This window comes from Gobius niger (assembly GCF_951799975.1).
Source record: "Gobius niger genome assembly, chromosome: 19".
NCBI classification, from domain to species: domain Eukaryota; kingdom Metazoa; phylum Chordata; class Actinopteri; order Gobiiformes; family Gobiidae; genus Gobius; species Gobius niger.
The window spans coordinates 28,995,096-29,009,831 of record NC_136870.1 but is presented as its reverse complement, the minus strand read 5'-3'; the positions used below and the strand labels follow the sequence as shown (position 1 = coordinate 29,009,831).

The 14,736-nt window shown below is 50.8% G+C and overlaps 1 protein-coding gene across 1 annotated transcript in view; it reads right to left on the bottom strand.

Annotated features, from left to right (window-relative positions):
* heatr1 (HEAT repeat containing 1) overlaps positions 1-14,736 on the bottom strand; it is a 74,034-nt gene that overhangs the window by 36,398 nt on the left and 22,900 nt on the right. Inside the window, exons 9-18 of the mRNA XM_079577485.1 lie at positions 12,266-12,380; positions 11,223-11,330; positions 10,212-10,310; positions 9,988-10,076; positions 8,868-9,067; positions 8,642-8,787; positions 4,450-4,807; positions 2,855-3,217; positions 2,392-2,705; positions 798-1,025 (exon numbers count right to left, since the gene is read on the bottom strand). Of these exons, the coding sequence (XP_079433611.1) occupies positions 798-1,025; positions 2,392-2,705; positions 2,855-3,217; positions 4,450-4,807; positions 8,642-8,787; positions 8,868-9,067; positions 9,988-10,076; positions 10,212-10,310; positions 11,223-11,330; positions 12,266-12,380 (2,020 nt within the window). The remainder of the gene's footprint in view (positions 1-797; positions 1,026-2,391; positions 2,706-2,854; positions 3,218-4,449; positions 4,808-8,641; positions 8,788-8,867; positions 9,068-9,987; positions 10,077-10,211; positions 10,311-11,222; positions 11,331-12,265; positions 12,381-14,736) is intronic.

The following is a 14,736-nucleotide window of genomic DNA, read 5'->3' as shown; positions in this document are numbered from 1 at the left end:
CCAGGGCCGAGGTCTGGAGGTTCTGGTGGTTCTCTCGTACCTGCTCCAGGGCCGTGGTTCTGGTTAGTTCTCACGTACCTGCTCCAGGGCCGTGGTTCTGGTTAGTTCTCACGTACCTGCTCCAGGGCCGTGGTTCTGGTTAGTTCTCACGTACCTGCTCCAGGGCCGTGGTTCTGGTTAGTTCTCACGTACCTGCTCCAGGGCCGTGGTCTGGAGGTTCTGGTGGTTCTCTCGTACCTGCTCCAGGGCCGTGGTTCTGGAGGTTCTGGTTAGTTCTGGTGATTCTCTCGTACCTGCTCCAGGGCCGTGGTTCTGGTTGGTTCTGGTTGGTTCTCACGTACCTGCTCCAGGGCCGAGGTTCTGGTTGGTTCTCACGTACCTGCTCCAGGGCCGTGGTTCTGGTTAGTTCTGGTTGGTTCTGGTTAGTTCTCTCGTACCTGCTCCAGGGCCGTGGTTCTGGTTAGTTCTGGCTGGTTGTCTCGTACCTGCTCCAGGGCCGTGGTTCTGGTTTGTTCTGGTTAGTTCTGGTGGTTCTCACGTACCTGCTCCAGGGCCGTGGTTCTGGTTTGTTCTGGTTAGTTCTGGTTAGTTCTCGTACCTGCTCCAGGGCCGTGGTTCTGGAGGTTCTGGTTAGTTCTGGTTAGTTCTCACGTACCTGCTCCAGGGCCGTGGTTCTGGAGGTTCTGGTTAGTTCTGGTTAGTTCTGGTTGGTTCTGGTGATTCTCTCGTACCTGCTCCAGGGCCGTGGTTCTGGTTAGTTCTGGTGGTTCTGGAGGTTCTGGTTAGTTCTCACGTACCTGCTCCAGGGCCGTGGTCTGCACGCTCGGGCTCTGGCTGGTCTTCATGGCTCGGAGGAACAGCTCCCTGCAGTGACGGTCTGTGTCCAGCAGAGGCGCCGCCGCGGGGCTGAACTTCCCCAGCAGCAGAGCGAGGAGCCGCGCCTCGTCCGGGAGCAGCGGCGGGGCATCCGGGTTAATCTGGGTCAGCAGGCGCTCCAGGGCGGGCAGCAGGGGGCGCAGCACGTCCTGGGGAGGGACAGTTACCGTGACAACAGTGGCTCTACAGGGTTTGTAAATGTTTTCAGCGAACTGAAGAAGAAGAAGAAATCTGAATGTTTGTGTTTGATGTTTGAATATAAGTCATGCTAATGCTAATGCTAATGCTAATGCTAATGCTAATGCTAATGCTAATGCTAATGCTAACGCTAACACTCTGCGGAGACACTGACCTCCTGCTGGCCGTCACGTCAATATGACTCTTCAAAGCACCAAACAGGAGGTCGGCCATTTTGGCTAAATCTGTAAAAACTCTGACGGCGGCCATTTTAGGGATAGGTTTGCCTGAGTCCTCCTAGGAACGCCCCCACCTCCTGGAGACGCCTCCGAGCCGAGTAACCAACCACTGCTCCTCAGCAGAACCCCCTCCCCACTGATGCCACAGACAGCGTGTGGAGGGGGCGTGTCTAAAGGCTCAGAGGTTCTTAAAGAGACAGAGGCCTATTTCAAGACATTCACTACAGCCATTTTGAGAGAGACATTTTATACAAGGCAGTTATTCTAATTTACTGCATTTACAGACCAACAGAAGGTTTGTCATCATTGTAGTGGGATATAGACTGGTGCTATGGGGCTGACAAAAGCAGAACACCCCCTCTTTAAAGCAGAACACCCCCTCTTTAAAGCAGAACACCCCCTCTTTAAAGCAGAACACCCCCTCTTTAAAGCAGAACACCCCCTCTTTAAAGCAGAACACCCCCTCTTTAAAGCAGAACACACCCTCTTTAAAGCAGAACACCCCCTCTTTAAAGCAGAACACCCCCTCTTTAAAGCAGAACACCCCCTCTTTAACCTCTTAACTCCCGCCTGAACCGAGAGGATCTTTTTCCTCACGTCATCAGATTTCATCCTTTTTTGTTGGGTATTCAACTCATTTTTTTTTTACTTTATTGTCATTTTTATTGGTCATTTTTTCGTAATTTTTTTGTCATTTTTTTGTCATTTTTGTCATTTTTTTTGTCATTTTTTGTCATTTTTTTGTCATTTTTTTGGTCATTTTTTGTCACATTTTTTTGTCAAATTTTTGGTAATTTTTTTGTCATTTTTTTGTCACATTTTTGTCATTTTTTTGTCATTTTTTCTTGTCATTTTTTCTTGTCATTTTTTGTCATTTTGAGAAAGACATTTTATACAAGGTAGTTATTCTAATTTACTGCGTTTACAGACCAACAGAAGGTTTGTCATCACCCCCTCTTTAAACGTATGATTGGAAAATGGCCACGATAGCGCCCCCTGGGGATCAATATGGGATGATTAAACTGATCAAAACAAAGGCGTGTCTTTGTTGTTGTTTCGTCTCTATAATAAATAAAGGAAAGGAAAGTGTGGTACAAACCTCTCCGTGGACGTGCTGCAGCGCCCCCAGCAGGATGACGGCGGTGTCTGAGGGGCAGCAGGGGGCGCTCACGCTCTGCAGCAGCGTCTGGAAGGCGCGGCTCACTTCCTGCGTGCGCTCCGCCCACAGCGCCCCCAGTGCCGCGCTCAGGTAACTGCCGTCCGCCACCAGCTCCTCCTCCACACGCAGCAGCCGCGCCGCCATGGGAGCGAACGCCGCGGCGCCCGCCACGGACACGCCCCTCAGCACGCCAAGCCCCGCCCTCCGCACCTCACGCCACGGAGACGACAGGGCGACCAGCAGCGCCGGGAAAACTGCAGAACAGAACGGGTCAGGACACGGAACACGGGTCAGGACACGGGTCAGGACACGGGTCAGAACACGGGTCAGAACACGGGTCAGAACACGGGTCAGAACACGGGTCAGAACACGGGTCAGAACACATCATGTATGTTGAACTCACCGGGCGTCTGCAGCACCACCTCCTGCACCGTCTCCGGTTTGTAACTCTCCATCAGAACTCCGCCCATCAGCAGCGCCCGGGTCTGAAGCACCGCCCCCAGCCTGGCCTGGCCCCGCCCCTCTGCCCCGTCGCCGTGGAGACCGGCGTGGCTCCAGAGCAGCGTCAGGAAGCGGAAGAGCAGCCGCGGCTCGTTCAGGTGAACCTTCAGGAAGAGCCCGACCAGGCGGCGGTACTCAGAGGCCCCGCCCTCAGAGGCCCCGCCCTCAGAGGCCCCGCCCATCAGCAGGGAGCACACCTGAGCGAGCAGCTGCAGGTAACAGCAGGTGTTCGAGTCCAGGCGCTCGGGGTTCCACCACGCCTCATCTGCAGATACAGAAACACCAGACTTTAACCTCTGACCCCGCCTGAGCCAGGTCGGCTTTACCCAAATCTAAGGCTGTATCCGAATGTCCGCACTATTCCCTATATAGTCACTATATAGTGGTCACATGTTGTAGGGGTGTCCGAATGTCCAGAGAGAAAAAAGTCGTCCACTCGAAATTTCCCACAATGCATCTGGAAAAGTAGTGAGCATCGATGGTCACTAAACGGGTCAATATTTCCCACAATGCACTGGGAGAGTGGGAGAAGAGCCTGACAGAGACAGGTCTGTGAACTAAACACGACTGAAGTAAATCAGCTGTTTCAGTCGAGTGTTTGTGTTTCTCAGGAATAAACGACCTAAATATAAACGTTAGCTGCTAACCTTTACCTGAGCTGTTAAATGACCGATAGCTTCATGCTAACATTAGCTGCTAACCTTTAGCTGGAGCTGTTAAATGACCGATAGCTTCATGCTAACATTAGCTGCTAACCTTTAGCTGGAGCTGTTAAATGACCGATAGCTTCATGCTAACATTAGCTGCTAACCTTTAGCTGGAGCTGTTAAATGACCGATAGCTTCATGCTAACATTAGCTGCTAACCTTTACCTGAGCTGTTAAATGACCGATAGCTTCATGCTAACATTAGCTGCTAACCTTTAGCTGGAGCTGTTAAATGACCGATAGCTTCATGCTAACATTAGCTGCTAACCTTTAGCTGGAGCTGTTAAATGACCGATAGCTTCATGCTAACGTTAGCTGCTAACCTTTAGCTGGAGCTGTTAAATGACCGATAGCTTCATGTTAACGTTAGCTGCTAACCTTTAGCTTGAGCTGTTAAATGACCGACAGCTTCATGCTAACGTTAGCTGCTAACTTTTAGCTGGAGCTGTTAAATGGCCGATAGCTTCATGCTAACGTTAGCTGCTAACCTTTAGCTGGAGCTGTTAAATGACTGATAGCTTCATGCTAACGTTAGCTGCTAACCTTTAGCTGGAGCTGTTAAAAATGTTGAGTTTTTCCTTGCCGTGCTGGAGAGTCTAAGGACGGGCGACGCCCACGCCGCTCGTCGCTGCCTCCTATTGGACGTTATATTTGCCTGGATTCACCTGAACTTTAAATCGTCATATTTGTTGCTCTGTTTTATTGCCTTAATGTTTGGTGCAGCTAGCATAGCATTGGGCTTGAAGCTCGTGTGGACATTCGGATACAGGAGCAATGGCGTCTGTTTGACCTTTGAACTCCGGGTCCGGGCTCTGCAGCTCTGAGATGAACGTGTCCAGCACCGACAGCAGCGTCTGACTGAACGCCGCTCTGTCTCCGCCCCTCAGGTACAGCCCCAGCCAATCCCAGAAGGAGGGGGCGGGGCCGGGGGCGGGGCCGGGGGCGTGTCCTGGCGCGTCCCCGCGGCGCTCCTGCAGGTGGCGCTGGATCACGGCGTAGACTCGGCGCGCGGTCAGCAGGTGGTGAGTGTCGGTCAGACGCCTCAGACCCAGGACTAACGTCTGCAGGAGGACGAGGAGCGCGGAGTCCAGACCCGGACCAGGTCCCCCGTCTGAGAGCAGCTCCACACAGCCACACAGGGACTCCATCTGCAGGCGGGACGAGAGGCGGGGCTTACAGAGCGTGTGGGGCGGGGCTTACAGAGCGCGTGGGGCGGGGCTTACAGAGCGTGTGGGGCGGGTCTTACAGAGCGTGTGGGGCGGGGCTTACAGACCGTGTGGGGCGGGTCTTACAGAGCGTGTGGGGCGGGGCTTACAGAGCGTGTGGGGCGGGGCTTACGGAGCGTGTGGGGCGGGGCTTACAGAGCGTGTCTCTCTGATTAGTGGATAGAGCGTGTGGGGCGGGGCTTACTGACCGAGTCTCTCTCTGATTAGTGGATAGAGCGTTTGGGGCGGGGCTTACTGACCGTGTCTCTCTCTGATTAGTGGATAGAGCGTTTGGGGCGGGGCTTACTGACCGTGTCTCTCTCTGATTAGTGGATAGAGCGTTTGGGGCGGGGCTTACTGACCGAGTCTCTCTCTGATTAGTGGATAGATTGTTTGGGGCGGGGCTTACTGACCGAGTCTCTCTCTGATTAGTGGATAGATTGTTTGGGGCGGGGCTTACTGACCGAGTCTCTCTCTGATTAGTGGATAGAGCGTTTGGGGCGGGGCTTACTGAGCGTGTGGGGCGGGGCTTACTGACCGTGTCACTCTCTGATTGATGGATAGAGTGTTTGGGGCGGGGCTTACTGACCGTGTGGGGCGGGGCTTACTGACTGTCTCTCTCTGATTAATGGATAGAGTGTTTGGGGCGGGGCTTACTGACCGTGTGGGGCGGGGCTTACTGACCGTGTCTCTCTCTGATTAGTGGATAGAGTGTTTGGGGCGGGGCTTACTGACCGTGTCTCTCTCTGATTAGTGGATAGAGCGTGTGGGGCGGGGCTTACTGACCGAGTCTCTCTCTGATTAGTGGATAGAGTGTTGGGGCGGGGCTTACTGACCGTGTCTCTTTCTAATTGGTGGATAGAGCGTGTGGGGCGGGGCTTACTGACCGAGTCTCTCTCTAATTGGTGGATAGAGTGTTGGGGCGGGGCTTACTGACCGTGTGGGGCGGGGCTTACTGACCGTGTCTCTCTCTGATTAGTGGATAGATTGTTGGGGGCGGGGCTTACTGACCGTGTCTCTCTCTGATTAGTGGACAGAGTGTTTGGGGCGGGGCTTACTGACCGTGTGGGGCGGGGCTTACTGGCCGTGTCTCCCTCTGATTAGTGGATAGAGTGTTGGGGGCGGGGCTTACTGACCGTGTCTCTCTCTGATTAGTGGATAGAGTGTTTGGGGGCAGGGCTTACTGACCGTGTCTCTCTCTGATTAGTGGATAGAGTGTTGGGGGCGGGGCTTACTGACCGAGTCTCTCTCTGGTTGGTGGATAGAGTGTTGGGGGGCGGGGCTTACTGACCGTGTCACTCCCTGATTAGTGGATAGAGCGTGTGGGGCGGGGCTTACTGGCCGTGTCTCTCTCTGATTAGTGGATAGAGTGTTTGGGGCGGGGCTTACAGACCGTGTCTCTCTCTGATTGGTGGATAGAGTGTTGGGGGCGGGGCTTACTGACCGTGTCACTCCCTGATTAGTGGATAGAGCGTGTGGGGCGGGGCTTACAGACCGTGTCTCTCTCTGATTGGTGGATAGAGTGTTGGGGGCGGGGCTTACTGACCGAGTCTCTCTCTGATTGGTGGATAGAGCTTTTGGGGCGGGGCTTACTGACCGAGTCTCTCTCTGATTGGTGGATAGAGCTTTTGGGGCGGGGCTTACTGACCGTGTCTCTCTCTGATTGGTGGATAGAGTGTTGGGGCGGGGCTTACTGACCGTGTCTCTCTCTCATTAGTGGATAGAGTGTTGGGGGCGGGGCTTACTGACCGTGTCTCTCTCTCATTAGTGGATAGAGTGTGTGGGGCGGGGCTTACTGACCGTGTCTCTCTCTCATTAGTGGATAGAGCGTGTGGGGCGGGGCTTACTGACCGTGTCTCTCTCTCATTAGTGGATAGAGCGTTTGGGGCGGGGCTTACTGACCGTGTCTCTCTCTCATTAGTGGATAGAGTGTGTGGGGCGGGGCTTACTGACCGTGTCTCTCTCTGATTAGTGGATAGAGCGTGTGGGGCGGGGCTTACTGACCGTGTCTCTCTCTGATTAGTGGATAGAGCGTGTGGGGCGGGGCTTACTGACCGTGTCACTCTCTGGTTGGTGGATAGAGGGTGTGGGGCGGGGCTTACTGACCGTGTCTCTCTAATTGGTGGATAGAGTGTTGGGGGCGGGGCTTACTGACCGTGTCTCTCTCTGATTAGTGGATAGAGTGTTTGGGGCGGGGCTTACTGACCGTGTCTATCTCCGATTAGTGGATAGAGCGTTTGGGGCGGGGCTTACTGACCGTGTCTATCTCCGATTAGTGGATAGAGCGTGTGGGGCGGAGCTTACTGACCGTGTCTCTCTCTGATTAGTGGATAGAGCGTGTGGGGCGGGGCTTACTGACCGTGTCTCTCTCTGATTAGTGGATAGAGCGTGTGGGGCGGAGCTTACTGACCGTGTCTCTCTCTGATTAGTGGATAGAGCGTGTGGGGCGGAGCTTACTGACCGAGTCTCTCTCTGATTAGTGGATAGAGCGTGTGGGGCGGGGCTTACTGACCGTGTCTCTCTCTGATTGGTGGATAGAGTGTTTGGGGCGGGGCTTACAGACCGTGTCTCTCTCTGATTGGTGGATAGAGTGTTTGGGGCGGGGCTTACTGACCGTGTCTCTCTCTGATTAGTGGATAGAGCGTGTGGGGCGGGGCTTACTGACCGTGTCTCTCTCTGATTGGTGGATAGAGTGTTTGGGGCGGGGCTTACTGACCGTGTCTCTCTCTGATTGGTGGACAGAGTGTTTGGGGCGGGGCTTACTGACCGTGTCTCTCTCTGATTGATGGACAGAGTGTTTGGGGCGGGGCTTCGTGTCCGAGTCTCTCTCTGATTAGTGGATAGAGTGTGTGGGGCGGGGCTTACTGACCGTGTCACTCTCTGATTAGTGGATAGAGCGTGTGGGGCGGGGCTTACTGACCGTGTCTCTCTCTAATTGGAGGATAGAGTGTTGGGGGCGGGGCTTACTGAGCGTGTCACTCTCTGATTGGTGGATAGAGTGTTGGGGGCGGGGCTTACTGGCCGTGTCTCTCTCTGATTGGTGGATAGAGTGTTGGGGGCGGGGCTTACTGACCGTGTCTCTCTCTGATTGGTGGATAGAGTGTGTGGGGCGGGGCTTACTGACCGTGTCTCTCTGATTAGTGGATAGAGTGTTGGGGGCGGGGCTTACTGACCGTGTCTCTCTCTGATTAGTGGATAGAGTGTTTGGGGCGGGGCTTACTGACCGTGTCTCTGATTAGTGGATAGAGTGTTGGGGGCGGGGCTTACTGACCGAGTCTCTCTCTGATTAGTGGATAGAGTGTTGGGGGCGGGGCTTACTGACCGAGTCTCTCTCTGATTAGTGGATAGAGCGTTTGGGGGCGGGGCTTACTGACCGTGTGGGGCGGGGCTTACAGAGCGTGTGGGGCGGGGCTTACTGACCGTGTCTCTCTCTGATTAGTGGATAGAGTGTTGGGGGCGGGGCTTACTGACCGTGTCTCTCTCTGATTAGTGGATAGAGTGTTGGGGGCGGGGCTTACTGACCGTGTCTCTCTCTGATTAGTGGATAGAGCGTGTGGGGCGGGGCTTACTGACCGTGTCTCTCTCTGATTGGTGGATAGAGCGTGTGGGGCGGGGCTTACTGACCGTGTCTCTCTCTGATTAGTGGATAGAGTGTTTGGGGAGGGGCTTACTGACCGTGTCTCTCTCTGATTGGTGGATAGAGCGTGTGGGGCGGGGCTTACTGACCGTGTCTCTCTCTGATTGGTGGATAGAGTGTTGGGGGCGGGGCTTACTGACCGTGTGGCGGCGGCTGAAGGTCTCCATGTTCTCCAGGTTAGAGCTCAGAGTCTGGACCAGAGTCTGGACCAGGACCAGGGCTCGGTCTGGGTCCCGGTCAGGTCCGGGGTCCCGGTCAGGTCCGGACTGCAGCGCCTCCTCCAGGGCTGGGGGGGAACAGCACACGTTACAGGAGAACACGGTGAGGAGCGGCCGTGTGACCCGAGGAGCACCTGCGGAGCCGTACCTGATCTCCATCCGGCCGTGAGCGGGTGCTGCTCCAGGACCGGACTCTGGGACAGACTCAGGGCCAGGTGAGACCGGACCGAGCCCGAGGTCCCTGAAGGCACCGCGAGGGGGAGGAGCCTGAAGAGCAGGCGGTCAGCGTCCGAACGCCCGGCGGAGAGGAGGGACAGCGAACGCACCGCGGCCTCGGCTACGGGAGTCCTGAGGGGGGGGAGGCAGGAGGCACAGGGGTTAGAGAGGGAGGAGTTAGAGAGGGAGGGGTTAGAGAGGGAGGAGTTAGAGAGGGAGGAGTTAGAGTGGGAGGAGTTAGAGTGGGAGGGGTTAGAGAGGGAGGGGTTAGAGAGGGAGGGCAGGGTTAGAGAGGGAGGAGTTAGAGAGGGAGGAGTTAGAGAGGGAGGAGCAGGGGTTAGAGTGGGAGGAGTTAGAGAGGGAGGAGCAGAGGTTACAGTGGGAGGGGCAGGGGTTAGAGGGGCAGGGGTTAGAGTGGGAGGAGATGGAGAGGGAGGAGTTAGAGTGGGAGGAGTTAGAGTGGGAGGAGTTAGAGAGGGGAGGAGTTAGAGAGGGAGGAGATAGAGAGGGAGGAGATAGAGAGGGAGGGGTTAGAGAGGGAGGAGTTAGAGTGGGAGGGGTTAGAGAGGGAGGAGTTAGAGAGGGAGGGCAGGGTTAGAGTGGGAGGGGTTAGAGAGGGAGGAGTTAGAGAGGGAGGAGTTAGAGAGGGAGGAGTTAGAGAGGGAGGAGCAGAGGTTACAGTGGGAGGGGCAGGGGTTAGAGGGGGAGGCGTTAGAGAGGGAGGAGTTAGAGAGGGAGGAGTTAGAGAGGGAGGAGTTAGAGAGGGAGGGGCAGGGGTTAGAGGGGGAGGAGTTGGAGGAGTTAGAAGGGGAGGAGTTAGAGAGGGAGGGGTTAGAGAGGGAGGAGCAGAGGTTAGAGGGGGGAGTTAGAGTGGGAGGAGTTAGAGAGGGAGGAGCAGAGGTTAGAGGGGCAGGGTTAGAGTGGGAGGAGATGGAGGAGTTAGAGAGGGAGGAGTTAGAGTGGGAGGAGTTGGGGGAGGGGCAGTTGTTAGGGGGGGGGGCAGTTGTTGGGTTTGATCTGAGGTTGATCAGGGCCGGGGTGAGTTCACTGACCAGTCGGCAGCGCAGGAATCCTGAGCTCTGAGCAGCAGCGACAGCAGCGCAGACACGGCCTCTTCAGGATCCACCGAGTCCAACAGCAGCTGCACCAACACCAAGCCCGGATAAATACGCCACACTCAGAGGTACAGAGCGAGTATTTGCAGTATTTGAAGTATCTGCAGTACCACTCAGAGGTACAGAGGGAGTATTTGAAGTATTTGAAGTATCTGCAGTACCTGAAGTACGCTCAGGGCCGCAGACGCCACACTGGGATCGTCATCCTTCAGCCGCTCAAACACGGAGCTCTTCACAAACTCCACATCCACAGACGCTCCCTGAACGCACCACAATAACAGGTCAGACTGTCCCTGAACACGTCACAGGTTCTAATATGTGGTGTTATTCTGGATCTCAGTTAGTTTGATCAGATCACATGATTATATGATTAAAGTACATATATTATATTTATTATATATCAGAGCCGTGGGAAGATGTTTTAGTTAGGGGGCGCTGAGGGACAAAATGTACCCCCAAAATACTTTTTCTGTGCATAAATCCTGTTTATTAACCTCTTAACTCCCGCCTGAACCGAGAGCATTTTCTCCAGTTCAGCTTTACCCAAATCCTGTAGGCCAGTGTAACGCCTCATTTGAAAGACCTACAAAACTAAATGGATCTTTTTCCTCACGTCAGATTTATTTTCATCACTTTTTTTGTTGGGCAGTCAAATTTTTCTCACTTTTTTCTCACTTTTTCGTCAAATTATTTGAATTTTTTTGTCAAATTCTTATCACTTTTTCGTCCATGTAAAAAAAAAAAGTCAATTTTTTCAAATTTTTTCTCAATTTTTTGTCAAATTTTTCGTCAATTTTTCTTACTTTTTTTCTCACTTTTTCGTCTAATTATTTCCATTTTTTCGTCAATTTTTTCTCACTTTTGTGTAAATTTTTTGTCACATTTACGTCACTTTTTTCGAATTTTTTTGTGTCCATTTTTTCTCAATTTTTCGTCAAATTTTTGTCACTTTTTCGTCTGTTTTTTTCTCACTTTTTTCACATTTTCGTCTCCGTTTTGTTTCTATTTTCACACCTTTTTTCCAGAAGCTTTTGGACTGGGGTAAAGCTGGAGAACATGTGCTCGGTTCAGGTGGGAGTTAAGGGGTTGATATTGCCTGCAGTTCACAAACTATCCGCCAGGGGGTGCTGCAGCTCCCACGGCCTTGTTATATATACATGAGTGACACAGACCTGTCCTGAGGAGAGCGAGAGCTGCAGCTGCTCCAGAGCCAAGACTCGGAGCGAAGCCTGAGGATGAACCAGACTGAGGAGCAGCGACGAGTCCGAGTCTCCCAAAACCTGGAACAAAAACAGGATTTAAGGATTTAAGGAGATTCTGACGCTCAGACTCTGTTTTATTCTTTAAGGCGAGACACTTTAGGTGAAAGTACTGATGTTTCCCGCAGTAGTGGAAGTGGAGATTTGTATCTGTTTTCCTCCCTTTACATCTTAGTTTTCATGTCAGATATAAAAATGATGATGTTTATTTTATGATGTTTTGTCTGCGAGGTGGGGGCGACCCGGAAGTAGAAAGGCCGTCTTTCCCGCGGGTTTTCATTCATAAATATTGACAGATTTGACATCCACGTGTCCTGCTAAGGGGCCCCGTGATGACGCTTTCACCCAAATATGGTGTTTTTCCTCCTACGAGACGCTGGAGCGGAAAAGTGGAAGAACGGGCCGAGCATGCGCACTCGCTACAAAACTTCAGGGCTGGTTTTCTCTGAATGAGAGAAGCCGCACTCGGGCAGAGCCTGAGCCCTTATAGAAGCTCCCACAGACTCCACACTTTACAGGCTGAGACACAACAACATTCTGAAGGTTTTTTCAGAGGGATTTTTTAATATCTAATTCCTAGCCTGATTTATTCAGCTTTGAAACCAAAAAAACAGGCGGAATTTGAGTTTTTACAGATTTTTTCACTGATGATTAGTTTATTGAAAAACTAAACAAAATATCCAAAATCCTCTGAAAAAATCTTAGTTACTAATATGTCAATAAAATAAAACCATAACATTTAATCTGGATCAATTCATTATTTTGATTTTGGTCATTTTAATGCTCAAAATGCCTTATTTTTTAGTGAAAACATAAAATGACAGAAAAAATGCAATAGATTTTTTTCTCATATTTATATCTGTGATGTTCAGCAAAAGTTTCAAATTGACATCTCTACATTTATTTTTCCCCTCTTCACCTGCAGCGTCTCGCCTTAAATCTGAAGCTGAGAGTACCTGGAACTTCCCGCTCGTCGCCGTCAGACTCAGGAGTCGATGAAACCGAGGCTTTTGTTCCTCGTCCAGTTCAGAAACTCGAGACGACAAAGTCCGGTCCAGAGACTCGCTGTACCTGAGAGAGACAGAGGGGGCGCTCACGAGTCAGTACCACAGGACACAGAGGGGGCGCTCACGAGTCAGTACCACAGGAGACAGAGGGGGCGCTCACGAGTCAGTATAACAGTATAAAGTTTGAGCTAAAGTTTGGCTAAAGCTTGGCTAAAGTTTGAGCTAAAGTTTGGCTAAAGTTTGGCTAAAGTTTGAGCTAAAGTTTGAGCTGAAGTTTGGCTAAAGTTTGGCTAAAGTTTGGCTAAAGTTTGGCTAAAGTTTGGCTAAAGTTTGGCTAAAGTTTGAGCTAAAGTTTGAGCTAAAGTTTGGCTAAAGTTTGGCTAAAGTTTGAGCTAAAGTTTGAGCTAATGTTTGGCTAAAGTTTGGCTAAAGTTTGAGCTAAAGTTTGAGCTAAAGTTTGAGCTAAAGTTTGAGCTAAAGTTTGGCTAAAGTTTGAGCTAAATATTGGCTAAAGTTTGGCTAAAGTGTGGCTAAAGTTTGAGCTAAAGTGTGGCTAAAGTGTGGCTAAAGTGTGGCTAAAGTTTGGCTAAAGTTTGGCTAAAGTTTGAGCTAAAGTTTGGCTAAAGTTTGAGCTAAAGTTTGGCTAAAGTTTGAGCTAATGTTTGGCTAAAGTGTGGCTAAAGTTTGAGCTAATGTTTGGCTAAAGTGTGGCTAAAGTTTGAGCTAAAGTTTGGCTAAAGTTTGGCTAAAGTTTGAGCTAAAGTTTGGCTAAAGTTTGGCTAAAGTTTGGCTAAAGTTTGAGCTAAAGTTTGAGCTGAAGTTTGGCTAAAGTTTGGCTAAAGTTTGGCTAAAGTTTGGCTAAAGTTTGGCTAAAGTTTGGCTAAAGTTTGAGCTAAAGTTTGAGCTAAAGTTTGGCTAAAGTTTGGCTAAAGTTTGAGCTAAAGTTTGAGCTAATGTTTGGCTAAAGTTTGGCTAAAGTTTGAGCTAAAGTTTGAGCTAAAGTTTGAGCTAAAGTTTGAGCTAAAGTTTGGCTAAAGTTTGAGCTAAATATTGGCTAAAGTTTGGCTAAAGTGTGGCTAAAGTTTGAGCTAAAGTTTGGCTAAAGTTTGGCTAAAGTTTGAGCTAAAGTTGAGCTAATGTTTGGCTAAAGTTTGGCTAAAGTTGAGCTAAAGTTGAGCTAAAGTTTGGCTAAAGTGTGGCTAAAGTTGAGCTAAAGTTTGAGCTAATGTTTGGCTAAAGTGTGGCTAATGTTTGGCTAAAGTTTGGCTAAAGTTGAGCTAAAGTTGAGCTAAAGTTTGGCTAAAGTGTGGCTAAAGTTTGGCTAAAGTTGAGCTAAAGTTTGGCTAAAGTGTGGCTAAAGTTGAGCTAAAGTTTGAGCTAATGTTTGGCTAAAGTGTGGCTAAAGTTTGGCTAAAGTTTGGGCTAAAGTTTGGGCTAAAGTTTGAGCTAAAGTTTGAGCTAAAGTTTGAGCTAGGAGACACACAGGGGGCGCTCACGAGTCAGAACCACAGGAGACAGAGGGGGCGCTCACGAGTCAGTATAACAGGAGACAGAGGGGGCGCTCACGAGTCAGTATAACAGTATAAAGTTTGAGCTAAAGTTTGGCTAAAGTTGAGCTAATGTTTGGCTAAAGTTTGGCTAAAGTGTGGCTAAAGTTTGAGCTAAAGTTTGGCTAAAGTTTGACTAAAGTTTGAGCTAAAGTTTGGCTAAAGTGTGGCTAAAGTGTGGCTAAAGTGTGGCTAAAGTTTGAGCTAAAGTTTGAGCTAAAGTTTGGCTAAAGTTTGAGCTAAATATTGGCTAAAGTTTGGCTAAAGTGTGGCTAAAGTGTGGCTAAAGTTTGGCTAAAGTTTGGCTAAAGTTGAGCTAATGTTTGGCTAAAGTTTGGCTAAAGTTGAGCTAAAGTTTGGCTAAAGTGTGGCTAAAGTTGAGCTAAAGTTTGAGCTAATGTTTGGCTAAAGTGTGGCTAAAGTTTGGCTAAAGTTTGGGCTAAAGTTTGGGCTAAAGTTGAGCTAAAGTTTGAGCTAAAGTTTGAGCTAAAGTTTGAGCTAAAGTTTGAGCTAAAGTTTGAGCTAGGAGACACACAGGGGGCGCTCACGAGACAGAACCACAGGAGACAGAGGGGGCGCTCACGAGTCAGAACCACAGGAGACAGAGGGGGCGCTCAGGAGTCAGTATAACAGGAGACAGAGGGGGCGCTCACGAGTCAGTATAACAGGAGACAGAGGGGGCGCTCACGAGACAGAACCACAGGAGACAGAGGGGGCGCTCACGAGTCAGTATAACAGGAGACAGAGGGGGCGCTCACGAGACAGAACCACAGGAGACAGAGGGGGCGCTCACGAGTCAGTATAACAGTATAAAGTTTGGCTAAAGTTGAGCTAAAGTGTGGCTAAAGTTTGGCTAAAGTGTGGCTAAAGTTG